The following is a 25,217-nucleotide window of genomic DNA, read 5'->3' as shown; positions in this document are numbered from 1 at the left end:
GTGGTCTGATGCTGGGGTTATAAAGTTGGCCTAATCCTGGGACTATATTTATTATATAGGTGGTCTAATCGAGGTGCTATTTAGGTGGTCTAATCTTGGGACTAATATATGTTATATAGGTGGTCTAATCCAGATGCTATATTGGTGTTCTAATCCGGGGGCTATATATATCAATTAGGTGGTCTAATCCTGGGGCTATATATGTATATAGTTGGTTTAATCCAGGCATCATATATGTTATGTTGGTGGTCTAATCCGAGGGTTATATAGGTGGTCTAACCGTGGGACTGTATAATTTATATAGGTGTTCTATTCCAGCGGTTATAAAGATGGTCTAATCCTGGGACTATATATGTTATATAGGTGGTCTAATGCAGGTGCTATATAGGTGGTCTAATGCAGGTGCTATATAGGTGGTCTAATCCAGGTGCTATATAGGTGGTCTAATCCAGGTGCTATATAGGTGGTCTAATCCAGGTGCTATATAGGTGGTCTAATCCAGGTGCTATATAGGTGGTCTAATCCAGGTGCTATATAGGTGGTCTAATCCAGGTGCTATATAGGTGGTCTAATCCAGGTGCTATATAGGTGGTCTAATCCAGGTGCTATATAGGTGGTCTAATCCAGGTGCTATATAGGTGGTCTAATCCAGGTGCTATATAGGTGGTCTAATCCAGGTGCTATATAGGTGGTCTAATCCAGGTGCTATATAGGTGGTCTAATCCAGGTGCTATATAGGTGGTCTAATCCAGGTGCTATGTAGGTGGTCTAATCCAGGTGCTATGTAGGTGGTCTAATCCAGGTGCTATGTAGGTGGTCTAATCCAGGTGCTATGTAGGTGGTCTAATCCAGGTGCTATGTAGGTGGTCTAATCCAGGTGCTATGTAGGTGGTCTAATCCAGGTGCTATGTAGGTGGTCTAATCCAGGTGCTATGTAGGTGGTCTAATCCAGGTGCTATGTAGGTGGTCTAATCCAGGTGCTATGTAGGTGGTCTAATCCAGGTGCTATGTAGGTGGTCTAATCCAGGTGCTATGTAGGTGGTCTAATCCAGGTGCTATGTAGGTGGTCTAATCCAGGTGCTATATGGGTGGTCTAATCCAGGTGCTATATGGGTGGTCTAATTCAGGTGCTATTTAGGTGGTCTAATCCAGGTGCTATGTAGGTGGTCTAATCCAGGTGCTATGTAGGTGGTCTAATCCAGGTGCTATGTAGGTGGTCTAATCCAGGTGCTATGTAGGTGGTCTAATCCAGGTGCTATATAGCTGGTCTAATCCAGGTGCTATATAGCTGGTCTAATCCAGGTGCTATATAGCTGGTCTAATCCAGGTGCTATATGGGTGGTCTAATCCAGGTGCTATATGGGTGGTCTAATCCAGGTGCTATTTAGGTGGTCTAATCCAGGTGCTATATGGGTGGTCTAATCCAGGTGCTATATGGGTGGTCTAATCCAGGTGCTATATGGGTGGTCTAATCCAGGTGCTATATGGGTGGTCTAATCCAGGTGCCATGTGGGTGGTCTAATCCAGGTGCCATGTGGGTGGTCTAATCCAGGTGCTATATAGGTGGTCTAATCCAGGTGCTATATAGGTGGTCTAATCCAGGTGCTATATAGGTGGTCTAATCCAGGTGCTATATAGGTGGTCTAATCCAGGTGCTATGTAGGTGGTCTAATCCAGGTGCTATGTAGGTGGTCTAATCCAGGTGCTATGTAGGTGGTCTAATCCAGGTGCTATGTAGGTGGTCTAATCCAGGTGCTATGTAGGTGGTCTAATCCAGGTGCTATGTAGGTGGTCTAATCCAGGTGCTATGTAGGTGGTCTAATCCAGGTGCTATGTAGGTGGTCTAATCCAGGTGCTATGTAGGTGGTCTAAACCAGGTGCTATATAGCTGGTCTAATCCAGGTGCTATTTGGGTGGTCTAATCCAGGTGCTATATGGGTGGTCTAATCCAGGTGCTATTTAGGTGGTCTAATCCAGGTGCTATATGCGTGGTCTAATCCAGGTGCTATATGGGTGGTCTAATCCAGGTGCTATATGGGTGGTCTAATCCAGGTGCCATATGGGTGGTCTAATCCAGGTGCTATGTGGGTGGTCTAATCCAGGTGCCATGTGGGTGGTCTAATCCAGGTGCCATGTGGGTGGTCTAATCCAGGTGCCATGTGGGTGGTCTAATCCAGGTGCCATGTGGGTGGTCTAATCCAGGGGCCATGTGGGTGGTCTAATCCAGGGGCCATGTGGGTGGTCTAATCCAGGGGCCATGTGGGTGGTCTAATCCAGGGGCCATGTGGGTGGTCTAATCCAGGGGCCATGTGGGTGGTCTAATCCAGGGGCCATGTGGGTGGTCTAATCCAGGGGCCATGTGGGTGGTCTAATCCAGGGGCCATGTGGGTGGTCTAATCCAGGGGCCATGTGGGTGGTCTAATCCAGGGGCCATGTGGGTGGTCTAATCCAGGGGCCATGTGGGTGGTCTAATCCAGGGGCCATGTGGGTGGTCTAATCCAGGGGCCATGTGGGTGGTCTAATCCAGGGGCCATGTGGGTGGTCTAATCCAGGGGCCATATATGTTATATCTATAGTCTAATCCAGGTGCTATATGCGCGGTTTGATCCAGGAGCTGTATGGGCGGTCTGATCCAGGGGCTCTGTGTTATATAGTTGGTCTAATCCAGGCGTCATTTTTGTTATATGGGTGGTCTAATCCAGGTGCTGTGTGGGTGGTCTAATCCTGGGACTATAATATGTTATATAGGTGGTCTAATCTTGGGACTATATGTCATATTAGCTGTCTAATCTTGGGACTATTTCGTTGTCTAATTTGGGTGTTATATATGCTATATAGGTGGTCTAATCCTGGGGTTATATAGTTGGTCTAATCCAGGTGTCATTTTTGTTATATGGGTGGTCTAATCCTGGGGTTATATAAGTGGTCTAATCCTGGGACTATAATATGTTATATAGGTGGTCTAATCTTGGGACTATATGTCATATTAGCTGTCTAATCTTGGGACTATTTAGTTGTCTAATTCGGGTGTTATATATGCTATATAGGTGGTCTAATCCTGGGGTTATATAGGTGGTCTAATCCTGGGATTATATATGTCATATAGGTGGTATAATCTTGGGGATATATATGTTATATAGTTGGTCTAATCCAGGCGTCATATATGTTGTATTGGTGGTCTAATCCTAGGGTTGTATAGGTGGTCTAACTCTGGGACTATATATGTTATATAGGTGTTCTAATCCAGGATCTATATATGTTATATAGGTGATCTAATCCTGGGGCTATATAAGTGGTCTAATCCTGGGGCTATATAAGTGGTCTAACCCTGGGGCTGTATAGGTGGTCTAACCCTGGGGCTGTATAGGTGGTCTAACCCTGGGGCTGTATAGGTGGTCTAACCCTGGGGCTGTATAGGTGGTCTAACCCTGGGGCTGTATAGGTGGTCTAACCCTGGGGCTGTATAGGTGGTCTAACCCTGGGGCTGTATAGGTGGTCTAACCCTGGGGCTGTATAGGTGGTCTAACCCTGGGGCTGTATAGGTGGTCTAACCCTGGGGCTGTATAGGTGGTCTAACCCTGGGGCTGTATAGGTGGTCTAACCCTGGGGCTGTATAGGTGGTCTAACCCTGGGGCTGTATAGGTGGTCTAACCCTGGGGCTGTATAGGTGGTCTAACCCTGGGGCTGTATAGGTGGTCTAACCCTGGGGCTGTATAGGTGGTCTAACCCTGGGGCTGTATAGGTGGTCTAACCCTGGGGCTGTATAGGTGGTCTAATCCTGGGGCTGTATAGGTGGTCTAATCCTGGGGCTATATAAGTGGTCTAATCCTGGGGCTATATAGGTGGTCTAATCCTGGGGCTATATAGGTGGTCTAATCCTGGGGCTATATAAGTGGTCTAATCCTGGGGCTATATAAGTGGTCTAATCCTGGGGCTGTAAAGGTGGTCTAATCCAGTGGTTATATAGGTGGTCTAATCCTGGAGCTAATATGTTATATAGGTGGTCTGATCCTAGGGTTGTCTAGGTGGTATAACTCTGTGACTATATATGTTATATGGGAGGTCTAATCCAGGCGTTATATATGTTATATGGGTGGACTAACCCAGTGGTTATATAGGTGGTCCAATCCTGGGACTAATATATGTTATATAGGTGGTCTAATCCAGGGGTTATATAGGTGGTCTAATCCAGGGGTTATATAGGTGGTCTAATCCTTGGACTACATATGTTGTATAGGTGGTCTAATCCTGGGGCCGTATAGGTGGTCTAATCCTGGGGCCGTATAGGTGGTCTAATCCTGGGGCCGTATAGGTGGTCTAATCCTGGGGCCGTATAGGTGGTCTAATCCTAGGGCCGTATAGGTGGTCTAATCCTGGGGCCGTATAGGTGGTCTAATCCTGGGGCCGCGTAGGTTGGTCTGATCCTGGGGCCGCGTAGGTTGGTCTGATCCTGGGGCCGCGTAGGTTGGTCTGATCCTGGGGCCGCGTAGGTTGGTCTGATCCTGGGGCCGCGTAGGTTGGTCTGATCCTGGGGCCGCGTAGGTTGGTCTGATCCTGGGGCCGCGTAGGTTGGTCTGATCCTGGGGCCGCGTAGGTTGGTCTGATCCTGGGGCCGCGTAGGTTGGTCTGATCCTGGGGCCACGTAGGTTGGTCTGATCCTGGGGCCGCGTAGGTTGGTCTGATCCTGGGGCCGCGTAGGTTGGTCTGATCCTGGGGCCGCGTAGGTTGGTCTGATCCTGGGGCCGCGTAGGTTGGTCTGATCCTGGGGCCGCGTAGGTTGGTCTGATCCTGGGGCCGCGTAGGTTGTTCTGATCCTGGGGCCGCGTAGGTTGTTCTGATCCTGGGGCCGCGTAGGTTGTTCTGATCCTGGGGCCGCGTAGGTTGTTCTGATCCTGGGGCCGCGTAGGTTGTTCTGATCCTGGGGCCGCGTAGGTTGTTCTGATCCTGGGGCCGCGTAGGTTGTTCTGATCCTGGGGCCGCGTAGGTTGTTCTGATCCTGGGGCCGCGTAGGTTGTTCTGATCCTGGGGCCGCGTAGGTTGTTCTGATCCTGGGGCCGCGTAGGTTGTTCTGATCCTGGGGCCGCGTAGGTTGGTCTGATCCTGGGGCCGCGTAGGTTGGTCTGATCCTGGGGCCGCGTAGGTTGGTCTGATCCTGGGGCCGCGTAGGTTGGTCTGATCCTGGGGCCGCGTAGGTTGGTCTGATCCTGGGCCGCGTAGGTTGGTCTGATCCTGGGGCCGCGTAGGTTGGTCTGATCCTGGGGCCGCGTAGGTTGGTCTGATCCTGGGCCGCGTAGGTTGGTCTGATCCTGGGGCCGCGTAGGTTGGTCTGATCCTGGGGCCGCGTAGGTTGGTCTGATCCTGGGGCCGCGTAGGTTGGTCTGATCCTGGGGCCGCGTAGGTTGGTCTGATCCTGGGGCCGCGTAGGTTATATAGGTGGTCTGATCCAGGGACTATATATATTATATAGGCGGTCTAATCCAGGTGCTATTTAGGTGGTCTCATCCTGGGACTAATATATGTTATTTTGGTGGTCTAATCCAGATGCTATATTGGTGGTCTAATCCTGGGGCTATATATATCATATAGGTGGTCTAATCCTGGGACTATATATGTTATATAGGTGGTCTAATCCTGGGGCTATATGTCTATATAGTTGGTTTAATCCAGGCATCATATATGTTATGTTGGTGGTCTAATCCAAGGGTTATATAGGTGCTCTAATTGTGGGACTGTATAAATATTGGTGGTCTAATCGAGGGGTTATAAAGGTGGTCTAATCCTGGGACTATATATGTTATATAGGTGGTCTAATCCAGGTGCTATGTAGGTGGTCTAATCCAGGTGCTATATAGGTGGTCTAATCCAGGTGCTATATAGGTGGTCTAATCCAGGTGCAATATAGGTGGTCTAATCCAGGTGCTATATAGGTGGTCTAATCCAGGTGCTATATAGGTGGTCTAATCCAGGTGCTATGTGGTGGTCTAATCCAGGTGCTATGTAGGTGGTCTAATCCAGGTGTTATGTAGGTGGTCTAATCCAGGTGTTATATAGGTGGTCTAATCCAGGTGCTGTATGGGCGGTCTGATCCAGGTGCTGTATGGGCGGTCTGATCCGGGGGCTCTATGGGGTGCTCTGATCCAGGGGCTCTATGGGGTGCTCTGATCCAGGGGCTGTATGGGGCGCTGTGATCCAGGGGCTGTATGGGGCGCTGTGATCCAGGGGCTGTATGGGGCGCTGTGATCCAGGGGCTGTATGGGGCGCTGTGATCCAGGGGCTGTATGGGGCGCTGTGATCCAGGGGCTGTATGGGGCGCTGTGATCCAGGGGCTGTATGGGGCGCTGTGATCCAGGGGCTGTATGGGGCGCTGTGATCCAGGGGCTGTATGGGGCGCTGTGATCCAGGGGCTGTATGGGGCGCTGTGATCCAGGGGCTGTATGGGGCGCTGTGATCCAGGGGCTGTATGGGGCGCTGTGATCCAGGGGCTGTATGGGGCGCTGTGATCCAGGGGCTGTATGGGGCGCTGTGATCCAGGGGCTGTATGGGGCGCTGTGATCCAGGGGCTGTATGGGGCGCTGTGATCCAGGGGCTGTATGGGGCGCTGTGATCCAGGGGCTGTATGGGGCGCTGTGATCCAGGGGCTGTATGGGGCGCTGTGATCCAGGGGCTGTATGGGGCGCTGTGATCCAGGGGCTGTATGGGGCGCTGTGATCCAGGGGCTGTATGGGGCGCTGTGATCCAGGGGCTGTATGGGGCGCTGTGATCCAGGGGCTGTATGGGGCGCTGTGATCCAGGGGCTGTATGGGGCGCTGTGATCCAGGGGCTGTATGGGGCGCTGTGATCCAGGGGCTGTATGGGGCGCTGTGATCCAGGGGCTGTATGGGGCGCTGTGATCCAGGGGCTGTATGGGGCGCTGTGATCCAGGGGCTGTATGGGGCGCTGTGATCCAGGGGCTGTATGGGGCGCTGTGATCCAGGGGCTGTATGGGGCGCTGTGATCCAGGGGCTGTATGGGGCGCTGTGATCCAGGGGCTGTATGGGGCGCTGTGATCCAGGGGCTGTATGGGGCGCTGTGATCCAGGGGCTGTATGGGGCGCTGTGATCCAGGGGCTGTATGGGGCGCTGTGATCCAGGGGCTGTATGGGGCGCTGTGATCCAGGGGCTGTATGGGGCGCTGTGATCCAGGGGCTGTATGGGGCGCTGTGATCCAGGGGCTGTATGGGGCGCTGTGATCCAGGGGCTGTATGGGGCGCTGTGATCCAGGGGCTGTATGGGGCGCTGTGATCCAGGGGCTGTATGGGGCGCTGTGATCCAGGGGCTGTATGGGGCGCTGTGATCCAGGGGCTGTATGGGGCGCTGTGATCCAGGGGCTGTATGGGGCGCTGTGATCCAGGGGCTGTATGGGGCGCTGTGATCCAGGGGCTGTATGGGGCGCTGTGATCCAGGGGCTGTATGGGGCGCTGTGATCCAGGGGCTGTATGGGGCGCTGTGATCCAGGGGCTGTATGGGGCGCTGTGATCCAGGGCTGTATGGGGCGCTGTGATCCAGGGGCTGTATGGGGCGCTGTGATCCAGGGGCTGTATGGGGCGCTGTGATCCAGGGGCTGTATGGGGCGCTGTGATCCAGGGGCTGTATGGGGCGCTGTGATCCAGGGGCTGTATGGGGCGCTGTGATCCAGGGGCTGTATGGGGCGCTGTGATCCAGGGGCTGTATGGGGCGCTGTGATCCAGGGGCTGTATGGGGCGCTGTGATCCAGGGGCTGTATGGGGCGCTGTGATCCAGGGGCTGTATGGGGCGCTGTGATCCAGGGGCTGTATGGGGCGCTGTGATCCAGGGGCTGTATGGGGCGCTGTGATCCAGGGGCTGTATGGGGCGCTGTGATCCAGGGGCTGTATGGGGCGCTGTGATCCAGGGGCTGTATGGGGCGCTGTGATCCAGGGGCTGTATGGGGCGCTGTGATCCAGGGGCTGTATGGGGCGCTGTGATCCAGGGGCTGTATGGGGCGCTGTGATCCAGGGGCTGTATGGGGCGCTGTGATCCAGGGCTGTATGGGGCGCTGTGATCCAGGGGCTGTATGGGGCGCTGTGATCCAGGGGCTGTATGGGGCGCTGTGATCCAGGGGCTGTATGGGGCGCTGTGATCCAGGGGCTGTATGGGGCGCTGTGATCCAGGGGCTGTATGGGGCGCTGTGATCCAGGGGCTGTATGGGGCGCTGTGATCCAGGGGCTGTATGGGGCGCTGTGATCCAGGGGCTGTATGGGGCGCTGTGATCCAGGGGCTGTATGGGGCGCTGTGATCCAGGGGCTGTATGGGGCGCTGTGATCCAGGGGCTGTATGGGGCGCTGTGATCCAGGGGCTGTATGGGGCGCTGTGATCCAGGGGCTGTATGGGGCGCTGTGATCCAGGCGCTCTGTGGGGCGCTGTGATCCAGGCGCTCTGTGGGGCGCTCTGTTCCAGGGGCTCTGTGGGGCGCTCTGATCCAGGGGCTCTGTGGGGCGCTCTGATCCAGGGGCTCTGTGGGGCGCTCTGATCCAGGGGCTCTGTGGGGCGCTCTGATCCAGGGGCTCTGTGGGGTGCTCTGATCCAGGGGCTCTGTGGGGTGCTCTGATCCAGGGGCTCTGTGGGGTGCTCTGATCCAGGGGCTCTGTGGGGTGCTCTGATCCAGGGGCTCTGTGGGGTGCTCTGATCCAGGGGCTCTGTGGGGTGCTCTGATCCAGGGGCTCTGTGGGGTGCTCTGATCCAGGGGCTCTGTGGGGCGCTCTGATCCAGGGGCTCTGTGGGGCGCTCTGATCCAGGGGCTCTGTGGGGCGCTCTGATCCAGGGGCTCTGTGGGGCGCTCTGATCCAGGGGCTCTGTGGGGCGCTCTGATCCAGGGGCTCTGTGGGGCGCTCTGATCCAGGGGCTCTGTGGGGCGCTCTGATCCAGGGGCTCTGTGGGGCGCTCTGATCCAGGGGCTCTGTGGGGCGCTCTGATCCAGGGGCTCTGTGGGGCGCTCTGATCCAGGGGCTCTGTGGGGCGCTCTGATCCAGGGGCTCTGTGGGGCGCTCTGATCCAGGGGCTCTGTGGGGCGCTCTGATCCAGGGGCTCTGTGGGGCGCTCTGATCCAGGGGCTCTGTGGGGCGCTCTGATCCAGGGGCTCTGTGGGGCGCTCTGATCCAGGGGCTCTGTGGGGCGCTCTGATCCAGGGGCTCTGTGGGGCGCTCTGATCCAGGGGCTCTGTGGGGCGCTCTGATCCAGGGGCTCTGTGGGGCGCTCTGATCCAGGGGCTCTGTGGGGCGCTCTGATCCAGGGGCTCTGTGGGGCGCTCTGATCCAGGGGCTCTGTGGGGCGCTCTGATCCAGGGGCTCTGTGGGGCGCTCTGATCCAGGGGCTCTGTGGGGCGCTCTGATCCAGGGGCTCTGTGGGGCGCTCTGATCCAGGGGCTCTGTGGGGCGCTCTGATCCAGGGGCTCTGTGGGGCGCTCTGATCCAGGGGCTCTGTGGGGCGCTCTGATCCAGGGGCTCTGTGGGGCGCTCTGATCCAGGGGCTCTGTGGGGCGCTCTGATCCAGGGGCTCTGTGGGGCGCTCTGATCCAGGGGCTCTGTGGGGCGCTCTGATCCAGGGGCTCTGTGGGGCGCTCTGATCCAGGGGCTCTGTGGGGCGCTCTGATCCAGGGGCTCTGTGGGGCGCTCTGATCCAGGGGCTCTGTGGGGCGCTCTGATCCAGGGGCTCTGTGGGGCGCTCTGATCCAGGGGCTCTGTGGGGCGCTCTGATCCAGGGGCTCTGTGGGGCGCTCTGATCCAGGGGCTCTGTGGGGCGCTCTGATCCAGGGGCTCTGTGGGGCGCTCTGATCCAGGGGCTCTGTGGGGCGCTCTGATCCAGGGGCTCTGTGGGGCGCTCTGATCCAGGGGCTCTGTGGGGCGCTCTGATCCAGGGGCTCTGTGGGGCGCTCTGATCCAGGGGCTCTGTGGGGCGCTCTGATCCAGGGGCTCTGTGGGGCGCTCTGATCCAGGGGCTCTGTGGGGCGCTCTGATCCAGGGGCTCTGTGGGGCGCTCTGATCCAGGGGCTCTGTGGGGCGCTCTGATCCAGGGGCTGTATGGGGCGCTCTGATCCAGGGGCTCTGTGGGGCGCTCTGATCCAGGGGCTCTGTATGGGCGCTCTGATCCAGGGGCTGTATGGGGCGCTGTGGTCCAGGGGCTGTATGGGGCGCTCTGATCCAGGGGCTGTATGGGGCGCTCTGATCCAGGGGCTGTATGGGGCGCTCTGATCCAGGGGCTGTATGGGGCGCTCTGATCCAGGGGCTGTATGGGGCGCTCTGATCCAGGGGCTGTATGGGGCTCTCTGATCCAGGGGCTGTATGGGGCTCTCTGATCCAGGGGCTGTATGGGGCTCTCTGATCCAGGGGCTGTATGGGGCTCTCTGATCCAGGGGCTGTATGGGGCGCCGTGATCCAGGGGCTGTATGGGGCTCACTGATCCAGGGGCTGTATGGGGCGCCGTGATCCAGGGGCTGTATGGGGCGCCGTGATCCAGGGGCTGTATGGGGCGCCGTGATCCAGGGGCTGTATGGGGCGCCGTGATCCAGGGGCTGTATGGGGCGCCGTGATCCAGGGGCTGTATGGGGCGCCGTGATCCAGGGGCTGTATGGGGCGCCGTGATCCAGGGGCTGTATGGGGCGCCGTGATCCAGGGGCTGTATGGGGCGCCGTGATCCAGGGGCTGTATGGGGCGCCGTGATCCAGGGGCTGTATGGGGCGCCGTGATCCAGGGGCTGTATGGGGCGCCGTGATCCAGGGGCTGTATGGGGCGCCGTGATCCAGGGGCTGTATGGGGCGCCGTGATCCAGGGGCTGTATGGGGCGCCCTGATCCAGGGGCTGTATGGGGCGCCCTGATCCAGGGGCTGTATGGGGCGCCCTGATCCAGGGGCTGTATGGGGCGCCCTGATCCAGGCGCTCTGTGGGGCGCTCTGATCCAGGCGCTCTGTGGGGCGCTCTGATCCAGGCGCTCTGTGGGGCGCTCTGATCCAGGCGCTCTGTGGGGCGCTCTGATCCAGGCGCTCTGTGGGGCGCTCTGATCCAGGCGCTCTGTGGGGCGCTCTGATCCAGGCGCTCTGTGGGGCGCTCTGATCCAGGCGCTCTGTGGGGCGCTCTGATCCAGGCGCTCTATGGGGCGCTCTGATCCAGGCGCTATTTTGGTGGTCTAATCCTGGGGCTACATATTTTATATAGGTGGCCTAATCCATGGTTTTAGATGTATTATATTTATGGTCTAATCCTGGGGCTATATATGTGAAATAAATTGTCTAATCCTGGCGCTATATATGTTACATAGATCTAATCCTTGATTTTATATGTATAATATAGGTGGCCTAATACAGGGCCTATATGTGTTATCTAGATGATCTAATCCTGGGGCTATATTTTTTACTCTAATCCAGGGCCTATATTTGTTGTATAGGCAATCCAATCCATGGTTTTATATAGGTGGTATAATTCAGGGGCTATAATAGGTGATCAAATTGAGGTGGATTAGATATCTCAATGTTTGCATCATATTTGTAGTCTAATCCAGAGGGTTAGGTATTTCAATGTATGGATTTTTTATATGTCATCTGATCGGGGTTAGATACCTCAATGTCTGGATTATACGTGTTACCTGATCGTGGATAGATATCTCAATGCATGGAACGTATATGTAGTCTGATATAGGGCTACATATTATAAGGCTGGTCTAATGGAGGGGAGGTTAGATATCTCAATGTTTGGATTATATGTGTAACCTGATCCAGGGATTTCGACATGTCAAAGTATGGTCCAGGCCGTTAGACACCTCAAATGTATGGATTATATAAATTACCTGATCGGGGGAGATGCATATTTCGATCTATGGATTATATGTGTAATCTGATCCAGAGGTTAGTTATCTCAGTGTGTGGATTATATATGCAATCTGGTCGAGGCTCTTAGTTATCTCAATATATGGATTATATATCTCACTTGATCTGAGGGGGTAGATATCTCAATGTACGCATAGTATATGCGAAATTATCCATGGTGTTAGATATCTCCATGCATGGATTATATATGTAGTCTAATCCAGGGAGTATATGTTATGTAGATAATGTAATCCAGGGGTTACATATCCCAATATATACATTACGTGTAATCTGATCCAGGAAATGTTATATAGGTAATCTAATCTGGGAGTTAGATATCTCATTGTGCAGATTATATATGTAATCTGACGGGGTGCCATGCTGTCAGAGGGTCAGTGCCGAGGGAGCGCCGCACTGCGGGAGGGTCGGTGCCGAGGGAGCGCCGCGCTGTCGGAGGGTCGGTGCCGAGGGAGCGCCGCACTGCGGGAGGGTCGGTGCCGAGGGAGCGCCGCGCTGTCGGAGGGTCGGTGCCGAGGGAGCGCCGCGCTGTCGGAGGGTCGGTGCCGAGGGAGCGCCGCGCTGTCGGAGGGTCGGTGCCGAGGGAGCGCCGCGCTGTCGGAGGGTCGGTGCCGAGGGAGCGCCGCGCTGTCGGAGGGTCGGTGCCGAGGGAGCGCCGCGCTGTCGGAGGGTCGGTGCCGAGGGAGCGCCGGGCTGTCGGAGGGTCGGTGCCGAGGGACCGCCGGGCTGTCGGAGGGTCGGTGCCGAGGGAGCGCCGGGCTGTCGGAGGGTCGGTGCCGAGGGAGCGCCGGGCTGTCGGAGGGTCGGTGCCGAGGGAGCGCCGGGCTGTCGGAGGGTCGGTGCCGAGGGAGCGCCGGGCTGTCGGAGGGTCGGTGCCGAGGGAGCGCCGGGCTGTCGGAGGGTCGGTGCCGAGAGAGCGCCGGGCTGTCGGAGGGTCGGTGCCGAGGGAGCGCCGGGCTGTCGGAGGGTCGGTGCCGAGGGAGCGCCGGGCTGTCGGAGGGTCGGTGCCGAGGGAGCGCCGGGCTGTCGGAGGGTCGGTGCCGAGGGAGCGCCGGGCTGTCGGAGGGTCGGTGCCGAGGGAGCGCCGGGCTGTCGGAGGGTCGGTGCCGAGGGAGCGCCGGGCTGTCGGAGGGGAAGGGTTTAGCGGAGACGTTAAACTTGAGGTTCCTGTCTGTTCTCCCGATGGGGGTGAAAGATCCCACAGTCACAAGTTAGAAGAAAAGGCTGGTGTTTGGGTGTCAGGCCGACTTCTCCTCAATACCTTGGGGACAGTTTTTTTCCATCAAGCGAGGTGACAAATAATAGATGGTTTGCGTCATTATCACATGCCGATTAGTGGGATCTTGCTGTGCGCAGTTTAGTTGGCCTGTCCCCAACGTTACAGAGGTGACTATAACATAGCTATTGGACTAGTAATCGAGAGACCCAGGGTAATGTTCTGGGTACCCGGGAATGAAGCCCATCACGGCTGATGGTGGAATTTGAATTCAGTAAAATCCTGGAATTAAAAGTCTAATGGTGACGATGAAACTATTGTCGATTGTTGTAAAAACCCATCTGGTTCACTAATGTCCCTTTAGGGAAGGAAACCTGTCCTCCTTACCCGGCCTGGTCTACATGTGACTCCACAGCGATGTGGTCGTCTCTTAAATGCCCTCTGAACAAGGGCAATAAATGCTGGCTTAGCGAGCGATGCCCACACCCCATAAATGAATTTTAAAAAATAGTATTACAGATACCCGGGAGTGAGTTACCGACTGAAATCTAATCAAGGGGTTCGGGTGGTTTATATATAGAATAACAGATACCTGGGAGTGAGTTACAGACTGGAATCTCATTGAGGGGTTCGGGGTAGTTTATGTATAGAATAACAGATACCCGGGAGTGAGTTACACACTGGAATCTAATCAAGGGGTTCAGGGTGGTTTATCTATAGAATAACAAATACCCGGGAGTGAGTTACAGACTGGAATCTAATCAAGGGGGTTTGGGGGGTTTATATATGGAATAACAAATACCCGGGAGTGAGTTACAGACTGGAATCTCATCGAGGTGTTCAGGGTGGTTTACATATAGAATAACAGATAACCGGGAGTGAGTTACAGTTTGAATCTAATCGAGGGGTTCAGGGGTTTATATATAGAATAGAATAACAGATACCCGGGAGTGCGTTACAGGCTGGAATCTAATCGAGGGGTTCGGGGGGTAATATATAGAATAACAGATGCCCGGGAGTGAGTTACGGACTGGAATCTAATCCAGGGGTTCGGGGTGGTTTATATATAGAATAACAGATACCCGGGAGTGAGTTACAGACTGGAATCTTATCGAGGGGTTCGGGGACGTTTATATACAGAATAACAGGTACCCGGGAATGAGTTACAGACTGGAATTTTATCGAGGGGTTCGGGGACGTTTATATACAGAATAACAGGTACCCGGGAGTGAGTTACAGACTGGAATCTAATCAAGGGTTTTGGGGGGTTTATATATATCTCGAATAACAGATACCCGGGAGTGCGTTACAGACTGGAATCTAATTGAGGGTTTCGAGGGGGGTAATATATAGAATAACAGATACCCGGGAGTGAGTTACCGGCTGGAATCTAATCGAGTGGTTCAGGTGGTTTATATACAGGATAACAGATACCCGGCAGTGAGTTACAGACTGGAATCTAATCAAGGTGTTCAGGGTGGTTTATACACAGAATAACAGATACCCGGGAGTGAGTTACAGACTGGAATCTAATCCAGGGGCTCGGGGGGGTTTATATGTAGAATAACAGATACGCGGGAGTGAGTTACAGACTGGAATCTAATCCAGGGGTTCGGGGGGGTTTATATATAGAATAACAGATACGCGGGAGTGAGTTATAGACTGGAATCTAATCGAGGGTTTGGGGCGGTTTATATATAGAATAACAGATACCCGGGAGTGAGTTACAGACTGGAATCTAATCGAGGGGTTCAGGGGGGGTTTATATATAGAATAACAGATACCCGGGAGTGAGTTACAGACTGGGATCTAATCGACATTGAGTTGGAGGCGTCTGCCTGTAATGACCATCCTTGGTGAACTACATGTCTGCTGCTGTCAAGCTGTTATACTGTCAATGTCAGGTACTGAGGTTAATATGGGAGTGCTGGTCCGCGTGTTGGTCTTGGGTTGTATATTGCACAGAATGAAGCTATTTTCATCAGTCCCCGCCGTTGACTCTGTTCCCAGGCGAGTAAACCCATCCCTGTCTGGGTTCAACCACGTCGTTCACAACCTGTGTGTCATTTGACACCCCTTCCTCTGTAACCTCCTCCAGCACCGACAACCCTCCCAATCTCTGTAACCTCCTCCAGCCCCTATACCCCTCCCTATCTCTGTAACCTCCTCCAGCACCGACAACCCTCCCAATCTCTGTAACCTCCTCCAGTCCCGGCAACCCTCCATATCCCTGTAACCTCCTCCAGCACCGACAACCCTCCCAATCTCTGTAACCTCCTCCAGCACTGACAACCCTCCCAATCTCTGTAACCCCCTCCAGCACCGACAACCCTCCCTATCTCTGTAACCTCCTCCAGCACCTACAACCCTCCCTATCTCTGTAACCTCCTCCAGCCCCTACACCCCTCCCTATCTCAGTAACCTCCTACAACCCTCCCTTTCTCTGTAACCTCCTCCAGCCCCTACAACCCTCCCTATCTCTGTAACCTCCTCCAGCCTCTACACCCCTCCCTATCACTGTAACCTCCTCCAGCCCCTACAACCCTCCCTATCTCTGTAACCTCCTCCAACCCCTACAACCCTCCCTTTCTCTGTAACCTCCTCCAACCTTCCCTTTCTCTGTAACCTCCTCCAGCCCTCACACCCCTCCCTATCTCTGTAACCTCCTCCAGCCCCTACAACCCTCCCTATCTCTATAACTTCCTCCAGCACCGACAAACCTCCCTATCTCTGTAACCTCCTCCAGCCCCTACACCCCTCCCTATCTCAGTAACCTCCTCCAACCCCTACAACCCTCCCTTTCTCTGTAACCTCCTCCAGCCTCTACAACCCTCCCTATCTCTGTAACCTCCTCCAGCCTCTACAACCCTCCCTATCTCTGTAACCTCCTCCAGCCCCTACACCCCTCCCTATCTCTGAAACCTCCTCCAGCCCCTACAACCCTCCCTATCTCTGAAACCTCCTCCAGCCCCTACAACCCTCCCTATCTCTGAAACCACCTCCAGCCCCTACAACCCTCCCTGTCTCTGTAACCTCCTCCAGCCCCTACACCCCTCCCTATCTCTGAAACCTCCTCCAGCCCCTACACCCCTCCTTATCTCTGAAACCACCTCCAGCCCCTACAGCCCTCCCTATCTCTGTAACCTCCTACAACCCTCCAAGATCTCTGTGCTCCTCCAATGCGCCCCCAAGCTCCCACGCTCTCTGTGATAACCAAGCCGTGCCTGCCAGCGGTGCCCACACTATCAGAAGCACTTGGCTGAGTTGTGGCACGCTGGGTGTTGCTCCGAGATGGGGCAGGGGTGGCTGGAGAGCAGGGTGGGGTGTTGGGGGTTTGGGGAGGAGGCCAGCTCCCCCTCAGCACTTCCGCCTGGGCCTGGCTAGCTGCGAGTTGAGCCACGGTTTGGGGTTTGATTTTTCGAAGTGAAGAGCTCTGGTTTGATTGGGTGTGTGGGCAGTGAGTGGCCAGCAGAGTGTGCTGCAGCCCAGCTGTCGCTCTCTGATGCCAAAGCTAACGCCACTAGATGGGGCTAGTATCCATTCGACCTTCGACCTCTGATACCCCCTCTGCCTCTCGCGGGCGAGGTGGCTGATTGGTGGCTTCTCTAGAGGGGGAGTGGGTGTGACCAACGGAGACGGCAGAGGTTGGGGGGGGGTGGTGGTGGTGGAAGTCAATGGATTGTGCCAATCACGTAGCTCTTGCTGGAGGGTGCGATTCCCAAAACGTGTATACACACACACACACATGTGTACCCGTGTGCACTCGGGCACGCTCATGAGCGTGCGGGGTGGGGAGGGGTGGCGCCGGAAGGTGGGCTCGGGGTGGTGGGTTGGGTGTTGCAGAGGTGAGGAGCGAACGGCTGGTCCCAAAGCGTACCACAGCTGACCAAACTGCGTTGGAGTGTGGGCCGCTGGCGTAATGTCAGAAATGTGTGGCGTTCAATCCGCGCACAGCAAGATCCCACCAACCGCGACTTGATAAATGACCCCGGTCATCTGTGTAAAGCGCCGTCAGCTGAGGAATGAATATTGGCCCCAGGACCCTGGTGGGTGAGAATCTCCCCGCTGTTAGCATCCTTCATTGCCCAGCCCTTAGTGAGAATTCACTGTGTGGTGACTACATTTCAAATCTCTGCGTGAGGCGCCCAGCGGCGTCTGAGGGTCATGAAGAGCGTTTCTAAACGCGCACCTTGTGTTTTAACGCCTCTCGGACCCTGGGCTTTATAAATGCAGGGGTAAGGTTCCGAGACCAGGCAGACCTGTTAACTCTCTATAAAACTCGAGGCTCTGGCGTATGGCATCAGGTTCTGGGCATCTTGCCTGTCGGTGAAGGGCGCCAGCCGGGCAAACTGGGGGATCGCGGTCATGCGGAGAAGCCGGGATTGTTCTCCTCCAGAGCGGAGAAGGCTAAGGGGGAGATTGAATCGAAGGGGGGTTCAAAATCACGAGGGGTGGGGGTCTCGATCGAGTAACTAAGGAGAGGCTGTTTCCAGTGGTGGGAGGGGGTCGGTAACCAGAGGTGGGGGAAGGAGACACAGATTTAAAGAGGTTGAGAAAAGGAGCAAAGGGGACGTGAATACAAGCCGGCGATGAGGATTGGGGGTGAGCTGCCGAATCGGGGCGAGGGGGTGGATGCAGATTCAGCATTTGCCTTCGGGGAGGGTTTTGCCGCCTTGTTACCGAGTGACTGATCTGTTGCCGTAACCTCCCTCCCCCGCCCCTCTCCTCCCCCCTCTCCCCCTCCCCTCCCCCTCTCCCCTTCCTCTGCAGCAGGAGCACTGGTTCGAGAAGGCCCTCAGCGAGAAAAAAGGCTTCGTCATCAAGAAGATGAAGGAGGACGGTGCCTGCCTTTTCCGAGCAGTCGGTGAGTTCATGCCACCCACAACCCCACCCTCTCGCCCCCCCCCCCCCCACCTCCCCGGCAGCGGTGTTTCCGGGTTACTGGTCGTGTGGACTGCGCCGGCGTGGGAGGCTGTGTGGTTCGCCCCTGTCCAAACTCCAAAGGAATGAAGTGCAACGCTCGCCCACCTTCCCCCCTCACACTCCCCACCCACACTTAGGCTCCCCCGCCCCCTCCTTCGGGCTCGTTACCTCACCCCACCCCCCATCCTAGCTCGTTGTTCCCCCCACCCCTGGGCTCGTTCCCTCCTTCCGCCTCCCCCCTTCTCCCCCAGGCTCCCATCGACTCTCTCCCTCTCCTCAGACTCTGCCAGGCCTGCTGTGTTTTTTTTAACCTTTTAAACTTTCCCCAGTTGGTCATCAAGACCGCAGCTCGGTGCTAAGATACTGGGGACTCTCTGCTGCAGGGCGTTGGTGAGGCCGCTCCTGGGGCACTGTGGACAGTTCTGGTCTCCTTACTTAAGGAGGGACAGACTCGCATTGGAAGCCGTTCAGAGAAGGTTCACTCGGCTGATTCCTGGGACGAAGGGGGTTTGTCTGATGGGGAAAGGTTGAGCAGGTTGGGGCCTCTACCCATTGGAGTTTAGAAGAATGAGAGGTGATCTTATTGAAACATGTCAGATTCTGAGGGGAGGGGGTTTGACAGGGATGCTGAGGGGATGTTTCTCCCCCTCGTGGAGGGAATCTAGAACAAGGGGAGGGGGCACAGTTTCAGAATGAGGGGTCTTCCATTGAAGATGGAGATGAGGAGGAATTTCTTGCCTCAGAGGGTGGTCAGTCTGTGGAATTCCCACCCCCCCCCCTCCCCCTGAGAGCAGCGGGAACCGGGTCACTGAATATATTCAGGGCCGACTGAGACAGATTTCTGATCGACGAGGGGAGTCGAGGGTTATCGGGGTTGGGGGGGGGGTGCGGGTCACATGAAAGTGGAGTTGAGGCCACAATCAGATCAGCCATGATTTCATTGAAATGGGGGGGAGCAAGATCGAGGGGCCGAGTGGCCTCCTAATTCTTTTCTTCCAAGTAACCCAACGAAATCCCTATCGGGCTACCTCGGGCTGAAGGCTTCTGTTGCTGGCAAACTTTTTGAGGGACACAGGTTTATTTACGGGAATCCGTGCAGTTACGAGAAAGGTGTCTCTTTACCAGAAGTGTGTGTGTGTGTGTGTGTGTGTGTGTGAGACAGAAGCGTGGCTGGGAAGTTGAAGCCTAATCGTCTGCAGAGCCAGGAAGCTCGTGGTCGGAGTGCAAGCCCTGTTGTCTGCAGCAGCTCTCTCAAGAGGGGCCAGTGTGCAAAAGCCACACGCAGCCATTTGTCGCACCCTTGCCTGTGAACCGGTGAAGGCTGTGGGCTTGAGCTCACTCTTCAGCAGGCCGAGGGCCCGTAACCCAGGCCCTTGTCCGCGATAGCAGTACTGAGGGAGCGCCGCGCTGTCAGAGGATCACCGTGCAGAAGGAGGCCATTCGGCCCTTCGAGTCTGCACCGGCTCCCTGAAAGAGCGTTCCCACTCCTCTGCCCCTTACCCCCTGCACCCTCTCCCTTTTCAGGTGGGCTGTCCCAATTCCCTTTTGGATACCTCGATCAAACCTGCCTCCACCACCACCACCCTCTCGGGGAGCTCGTTCCAAACTCCAGCCCACCCTCCGGGTGAAAACGTTTCCCCTCACTTCACTTTTACTCCTTTTAGCCAATTATTTTGAACCCATGCCCTTGAGTTATTGGATGTTCTCTTGAGTGGGAACAGTATCTCCCTATTTACCCTGTCCTTACCCCTCAGGATCTTGAGTATCTCCATCAAGTCTCCTCTCAGCCACCTTTTCTCCGAGGGTAAGAGTCCCAACCTCTCCCATCTATCCTCGTAGCTACAGTTCTTTATTCTGGGAATCATTCTTGTGAATCTCCTCTGTGCTCTCTCGGAATCCTTCACATCCTTCCTCAAGTATGGCGCCCAGAACAGGACGATGTATTCCAGTTGAGGACCAACTAGTGTCTTATACAAGGTCAACATGACCTCCTTACTCTTGTACTCAATGCCCCTATTAATAAATCCTAAGATACTATATGTTTTATCAACTGCTCTCTCAATATGCCCTGCCATCTTCAGTGACCTGTGTACATATACACCAAGGTCCCTCTGTTCCTGCACCTCCTTTAGAGGCTCTCCCTTTATTTTATACTCTCTAACCTATCTTTCCTGGCAAAATGAATCACCTCACACTTCTCTGCATTGAACTTCATCTGCCACTTGTCTGCCCAATCCACCAACATGCCTATGTCCTTTTGAAGTTCAAGACTATCCCAATCCCAGTTGACAGCATTTCCGATCGTCGTTATCAGCTGCAAATTTTGAAATCATGCCCTGCACACCACAGTCTGGGCCATTAATATATATCAGGAAGAGCAGAGGTCCCAACACGGACCCCTGGGGAACTCTGCTGCAAACCTCCCTCCAATCTGAAAAACAACCATTTATCCCGGCTCTCTCTTTCCTGTCACTCGGCCAATTTCTTATCCAAGTGCCTAACTTTCCTTGTTATCCCATGAGCTAGAATTTTGCTCAAATCTGTTGTGTGTCACTGTATCAAGTGCCTTTTGAAAATCCATATACACTACAACAGCATCCCCCTTATCAACCTTCTCTTACCTCCTCAAAAAACTCCAAGTTAGTTAAACATGATTTTCCCTTGATGAATCCATGCTGCTTTCCTTAATTATCCTGCACTTGTCTAAGTGACTGTTGATTTTATCCCATATTATAGTTTCCAGAGGTTTGCCTACCACTGAGCTCAACCTGACTAGTCTGTAGTTGCTAGCTTTATCCTTGCATCCCTTATTGAACGAGGGTGTAGCATTTGCAATTTTCCAGCCCCCCGGTACCTCCCCTGTGTCTAAGGAAGACCGAAAGATTATCGCTAGTGCCTCTGCAATTTCCCCCCTCTCCTTCCTCAATACCCTCGGATTGCATCTCATCCGGTCCTGGTACCTTATCTATTTTAAGCAAAGATAGCATTCCTGACACCACCACCACCACCAGCACCTCAATTATAACTTCCTTTAAGTGCACCAGTTACATCCTCTCTCACCTCGGCCGCATCATCTTCCTCTGTAAAGACGGATGCGAGGTACTCATTCAACACCTCCGCTGTTTCCCCAACAGCCACAGACAAGTCCCCTTTTTTTATCCCTAATCATAGAAACACCCTTTTATTATTTATATGCTTATAGAAGACCTTGGGGTTCCATTTTATTTTAACTGCCAGCCTCTTTTCATGCTCTCTCTTTGCTTTCCTTATTAGTTCCTTCACTCCCTCTCTGGTCCATCAATATTCAGCCTGATTCTCCATTGTGTTTTCTACCTGACATCTGTCGTACGCGCACTTCTCCCTTTTCATCTTTCCCTCTATATCTCTCGTCATCCAGGTTGCTCCGTATTTACTTGTCCTACCTTTTCCCCTTCAAGGGAATATACCTCGACGTTACCTGCAATACTTTTCCTTTGAAGGTGGCCCATTGCTCAGCCGCCGTCTTTTCTGCCAGTGTTTGATTCCAACTCGCTTGACTCAGATGCATTCTCATCCCATCGGAGTTGGCAGAATACTGAAAGGCCTGGATAGAGTGGACGTGGGGAAGATGTTTCCATTAGTAGGAGAGACTAGGACCCGAGGGCACAGCCTCAGAGTAAAGGGAAGACCTTTTAGAACAGAGATGAGGAGAAACTCCTTTAGCCAGAGGTTGGTGAATCTATGGAATTCATTGCCACAGAAGGCTGTGGAGATCAGGTCATTGAGTGTATTGGAGACCAGGTCATTGAGTGTATTGGAGACCAGGTCATTGAGTGTATTGGAGACCAGGTCATTGAGTGTATTGGAGACCAGGTCATTGAGTGTATTGGAGACCAGGTCATTGAGTGTATTGGAGACCAGGTCATTGAGTGTATTGGAGACCAGGTCATTGAGTGTATTGGAGACCAGGTCATTGAGTGTATTGGAGACCAGGTCATTGAGTGTATTGGAGACCAGGTCATTGAGTGTATTGGAGACCAGGTCATTGAGTGTATTGGAGACCAGGTCATTGAGTGTATTGGAGACCAGGTCATTGAGTGTATTGGAGACCAGGTCATTGAGTGTATTGGAGACCAGGTCATTGAGTGTATTGGAGACCAGGTCATTGAGTGTATTGGAGACCAGGTCATTGAGTGTATTGGAGACCAGGTCATTGAGTGTATTGGAGACCAGGTCATTGAGTGTGTTGGAGACCAGGTCATTGAGTGTATTGGAGACCAGGTCATTGAGTGTATTGGAGACCAGGTCATTGAGTGTGTTGGAGACCAGGTCATTGAGTGTGTTGGAGACCAGGTCATTGAGTGTGTTGGAGACCAGGTCATTGAGTGTGTTGGAGACCAGGTCATTGAGTGTATTGGAGACCAGGTCATTGAGTGTATTGGAGACCAGGTCATTGAGTGTATTGGAGACCAGGTCATTGAGTGTATTGGAGACCAGGTCATTGAGTGTGTTGGAGACCAGGTCATTGAGTGTGTTGGAGACCAGGTCATTGAGTGTGTTGGAGACCAGGTCATTGAGTGTGTTGGAGACCAGGTCATTGAGTGTGTTGGAGACCAGGTCATTGAGTGTGTTGGAGACCAGGTCATTGAGTGTGTTGGAGACCAGGTCATTGAGTGTGTTGGAGACCAGGTCATTGAGTGTGTTGGAGACCAGGTCATTGAGTGTGTTGGAGACCAGGTCATTGAGTGTGTTGGAGACCAGGTCATTGAGTGTGTTGGAGACCAGGTCATTGAGTGTGTTGGAGACCAGGTCATTGAGTGTGTTGGAGACCAGGTCATTGAGTGTGTTGGAGACCAGGTCATTGAGTGTGTTGGAGACCAGGTCATTGAGTGTGTTGGAGACCAGGTCATTGAGTGTGTTGGAGACCAGGTCATTGAGTGTGTTGGAGACCAGGTCATTGAGTGTGTTGGAGACCAGGTCATTGAGTGTGTTGGAGACCAGGTCATTGAGTGTGTTGGAGACCAGGTCATTGAGTGTGTTGGAGACCAGGTCATTGAGTGTGTTGGAGACCAGGTCATTGAGTGTGTTGGAGACCAGGTCATTGAGTGTGTTGGAGACCAGGTCATTGAGTGTGTTGGAGACCAGGTCATTGAGTGTGTTGGAGACCAGGTCATTGAGTGTGTTGGAGACCAGGTCATGAGTGTGTTGGAGACCAGGTCATTGAGTGTGTTGGAGACCAGGTCATTGAGTGTGTTGGAGACCAGGTCATTGAGTGTGTTGGAGACCAGGTCATTGAGTGTGTTGGAGACCAGGTCATTGAGTGTGTTGGAGACCAGGTCATTGAGTGTGTTGGAGACCAGGTCATTGAGTGTGTTGGAGACCAGGTCATTGAGTGTGTTGGAGACCAGGTCATTGAGTGTGTTGGAGACCAGGTCATTGAGTGTGTTGGAGACCAGGTCATTGAGTGTGTTGGAGACCAGGTCATTGAGTGTGTTGGAGACCAGGTCATTGAGTGTGTTGGAGACCAGGTCATTGAGTGTGTTGGAGACCAGGTCATTGAGTGTGTTGGAGACCAGGTCATTGAGTGTGTTGGAGACCAGGTCATTGAGTGTGTTGGAGACCAGGTCATTGAGTGTGTTGGAGACCAGGTCATTGAGTGTGTTGGAGACCAGGTCATTGAGTGTGTTGGAGACCAGGTCATTGAGTGTGTTGGAGACCAGGTCATTGAGTGTGTTGGAGACCAGGTCATTGAGTGTGTTGGAGACCAGGTCATTGAGTGTGTTGGAGACCAGGTCATTGAGTGTGTTGGAGACCAGGTCATTGAGTGTGTTGGAGACCAGGTCATTGAGTGTGTTGGAGACCAGGTCATTGAGTGTGTTGGAGACCAGGTCATTGAGTGTGTTGGAGACCAGGTCATTGAGTGTGTTGGAGACCAGGTCATTGAGTGTGTTGGAGACCAGGTCATTGAGTGTGTTGGAGACCAGGTCATTGAGTGTGTTGGAGACCAGGTCATTGAGTGTGTTGGAGACCAGGTCATTGAGTGTGTTGGAGACCAGGTCATTGAGTGTGTTGGAGACCAGGTCATTGAGTGTGTTGGAGACCAGGTCATTGAGTGTGTTGGAGACCAGGTCATTGAGTGTGTTGGAGACCAGGTCATTGAGTGTGTTGGAGACCAGGTCATTGAGTGTGTTGGAGACCAGGTCATTGAGTGTGTTGGAGACCAGGTCATTGAGTGTGTTGGAGACCAGGTCATTGAGTGTGTTGGAGACCAGGTCATTGAGTGTGTTGGAGACCAGGTCATTGAGTGTGTTGGAGACCAGGTCATTGAGTGTGTTGGAGACCAGGTCATTGAGTGTGTTGGAGACCAGGTCATTGAGTGTGTTGGAGACCAGGTCATTGAGTGTGTTGGAGACCAGGTCATTGAGTGTGTTGGAGACCAGGTCATTGAGTGTGTTGGAGACCAGGTCATTGAGTGTGTTGGAGACCAGGTCATTGAGTGTGTTGGAGACCAGGTCATTGAGTGTGTTGGAGACCAGGTCATTGAGTGTGTTGGAGACCAGGTCATTGAGTGTGTTGGAGACCAGGTCATTGAGTGTGTTGGAGACCAGGTCATTGAGTGTGTTGGAGACCAGGTCATTGAGTGTGTTGGAGACCAGGTCATTGAGTGTGTTGGAGACCAGGTCATTGAGTGTGTTGGAGACCAGGTCATTGAGTGTGTTGGAGACCAGGTCATTGAGTGTGTTGGAGACCAGGTCATTGAGTGTGTTGGAGACCAGGTCATTGAGTGTGTTGGAGACCAGGTCATTGAGTGTGTTGGAGACCAGGTCATTGAGTGTGTTGGAGACCAGGTCATTGAGTGTGTTGGAGACCAGGTCATTGAGTGTGTTGGAGACCAGGTCATTGAGTGTGTTGGAGACCAGGTCATTGAGTGTGTTGGAGACCAGGTCATTGAGTGTGTTGGAGACCAGGTCATTGAGTGTGTTGGAGACCAGGTCATTGAGTGTGTTGGAGACCAGGTCATTGAGTGTGTTGGAGACCAGGTCATTGAGTGTGTTGGAGACCAGGTCATTGAGTGTGTTGGAGACCAGGTCATTGAGTGTGTTGGAGACCAGGTCATTGAGTGTGTTGGAGACCAGGTCATTGAGTGTGTTGGAGACCAGGTCATTGAGTGTGTTGGAGACCAGGTCATTGAGTGTGTTGGAGACCAGGTCATTGAGTGTGTTGGAGACCA

At 53.9% G+C, this 25,217-nt stretch overlaps 1 protein-coding gene across 2 annotated transcripts in view; it reads left to right on the top strand.

The window, feature by feature from the left end:
* The window catches only part of otud5a (OTU deubiquitinase 5a), a 103,937-nt gene that overhangs the window by 22,016 nt on the left and 56,704 nt on the right, over positions 1 to 25,217 (top strand). Inside the window, exon 2 of one of the 2 annotated variants that reach the window (XM_041179577.1) lies at positions 17,858 to 17,948. In XM_041179577.1, the coding sequence (XP_041035511.1) occupies positions 17,912 to 17,948 (37 nt within the window). In that variant the 5' untranslated portion in view covers positions 17,858 to 17,911. The remainder of the gene's footprint in view (positions 1 to 17,857; positions 17,949 to 25,217) is intronic. The other variant, XM_041179578.1, reaches the window with a different exon arrangement.

This window comes from Carcharodon carcharias, chromosome 35 (genome assembly GCF_017639515.1).
Source record: "Carcharodon carcharias isolate sCarCar2 chromosome 35, sCarCar2.pri, whole genome shotgun sequence".
Classification (NCBI taxonomy): domain Eukaryota; kingdom Metazoa; phylum Chordata; class Chondrichthyes; order Lamniformes; family Lamnidae; genus Carcharodon; species Carcharodon carcharias.
Note: the sequence above shows the minus strand (reverse complement) of the source record. Positions and strands in the feature narration are given on the sequence as shown.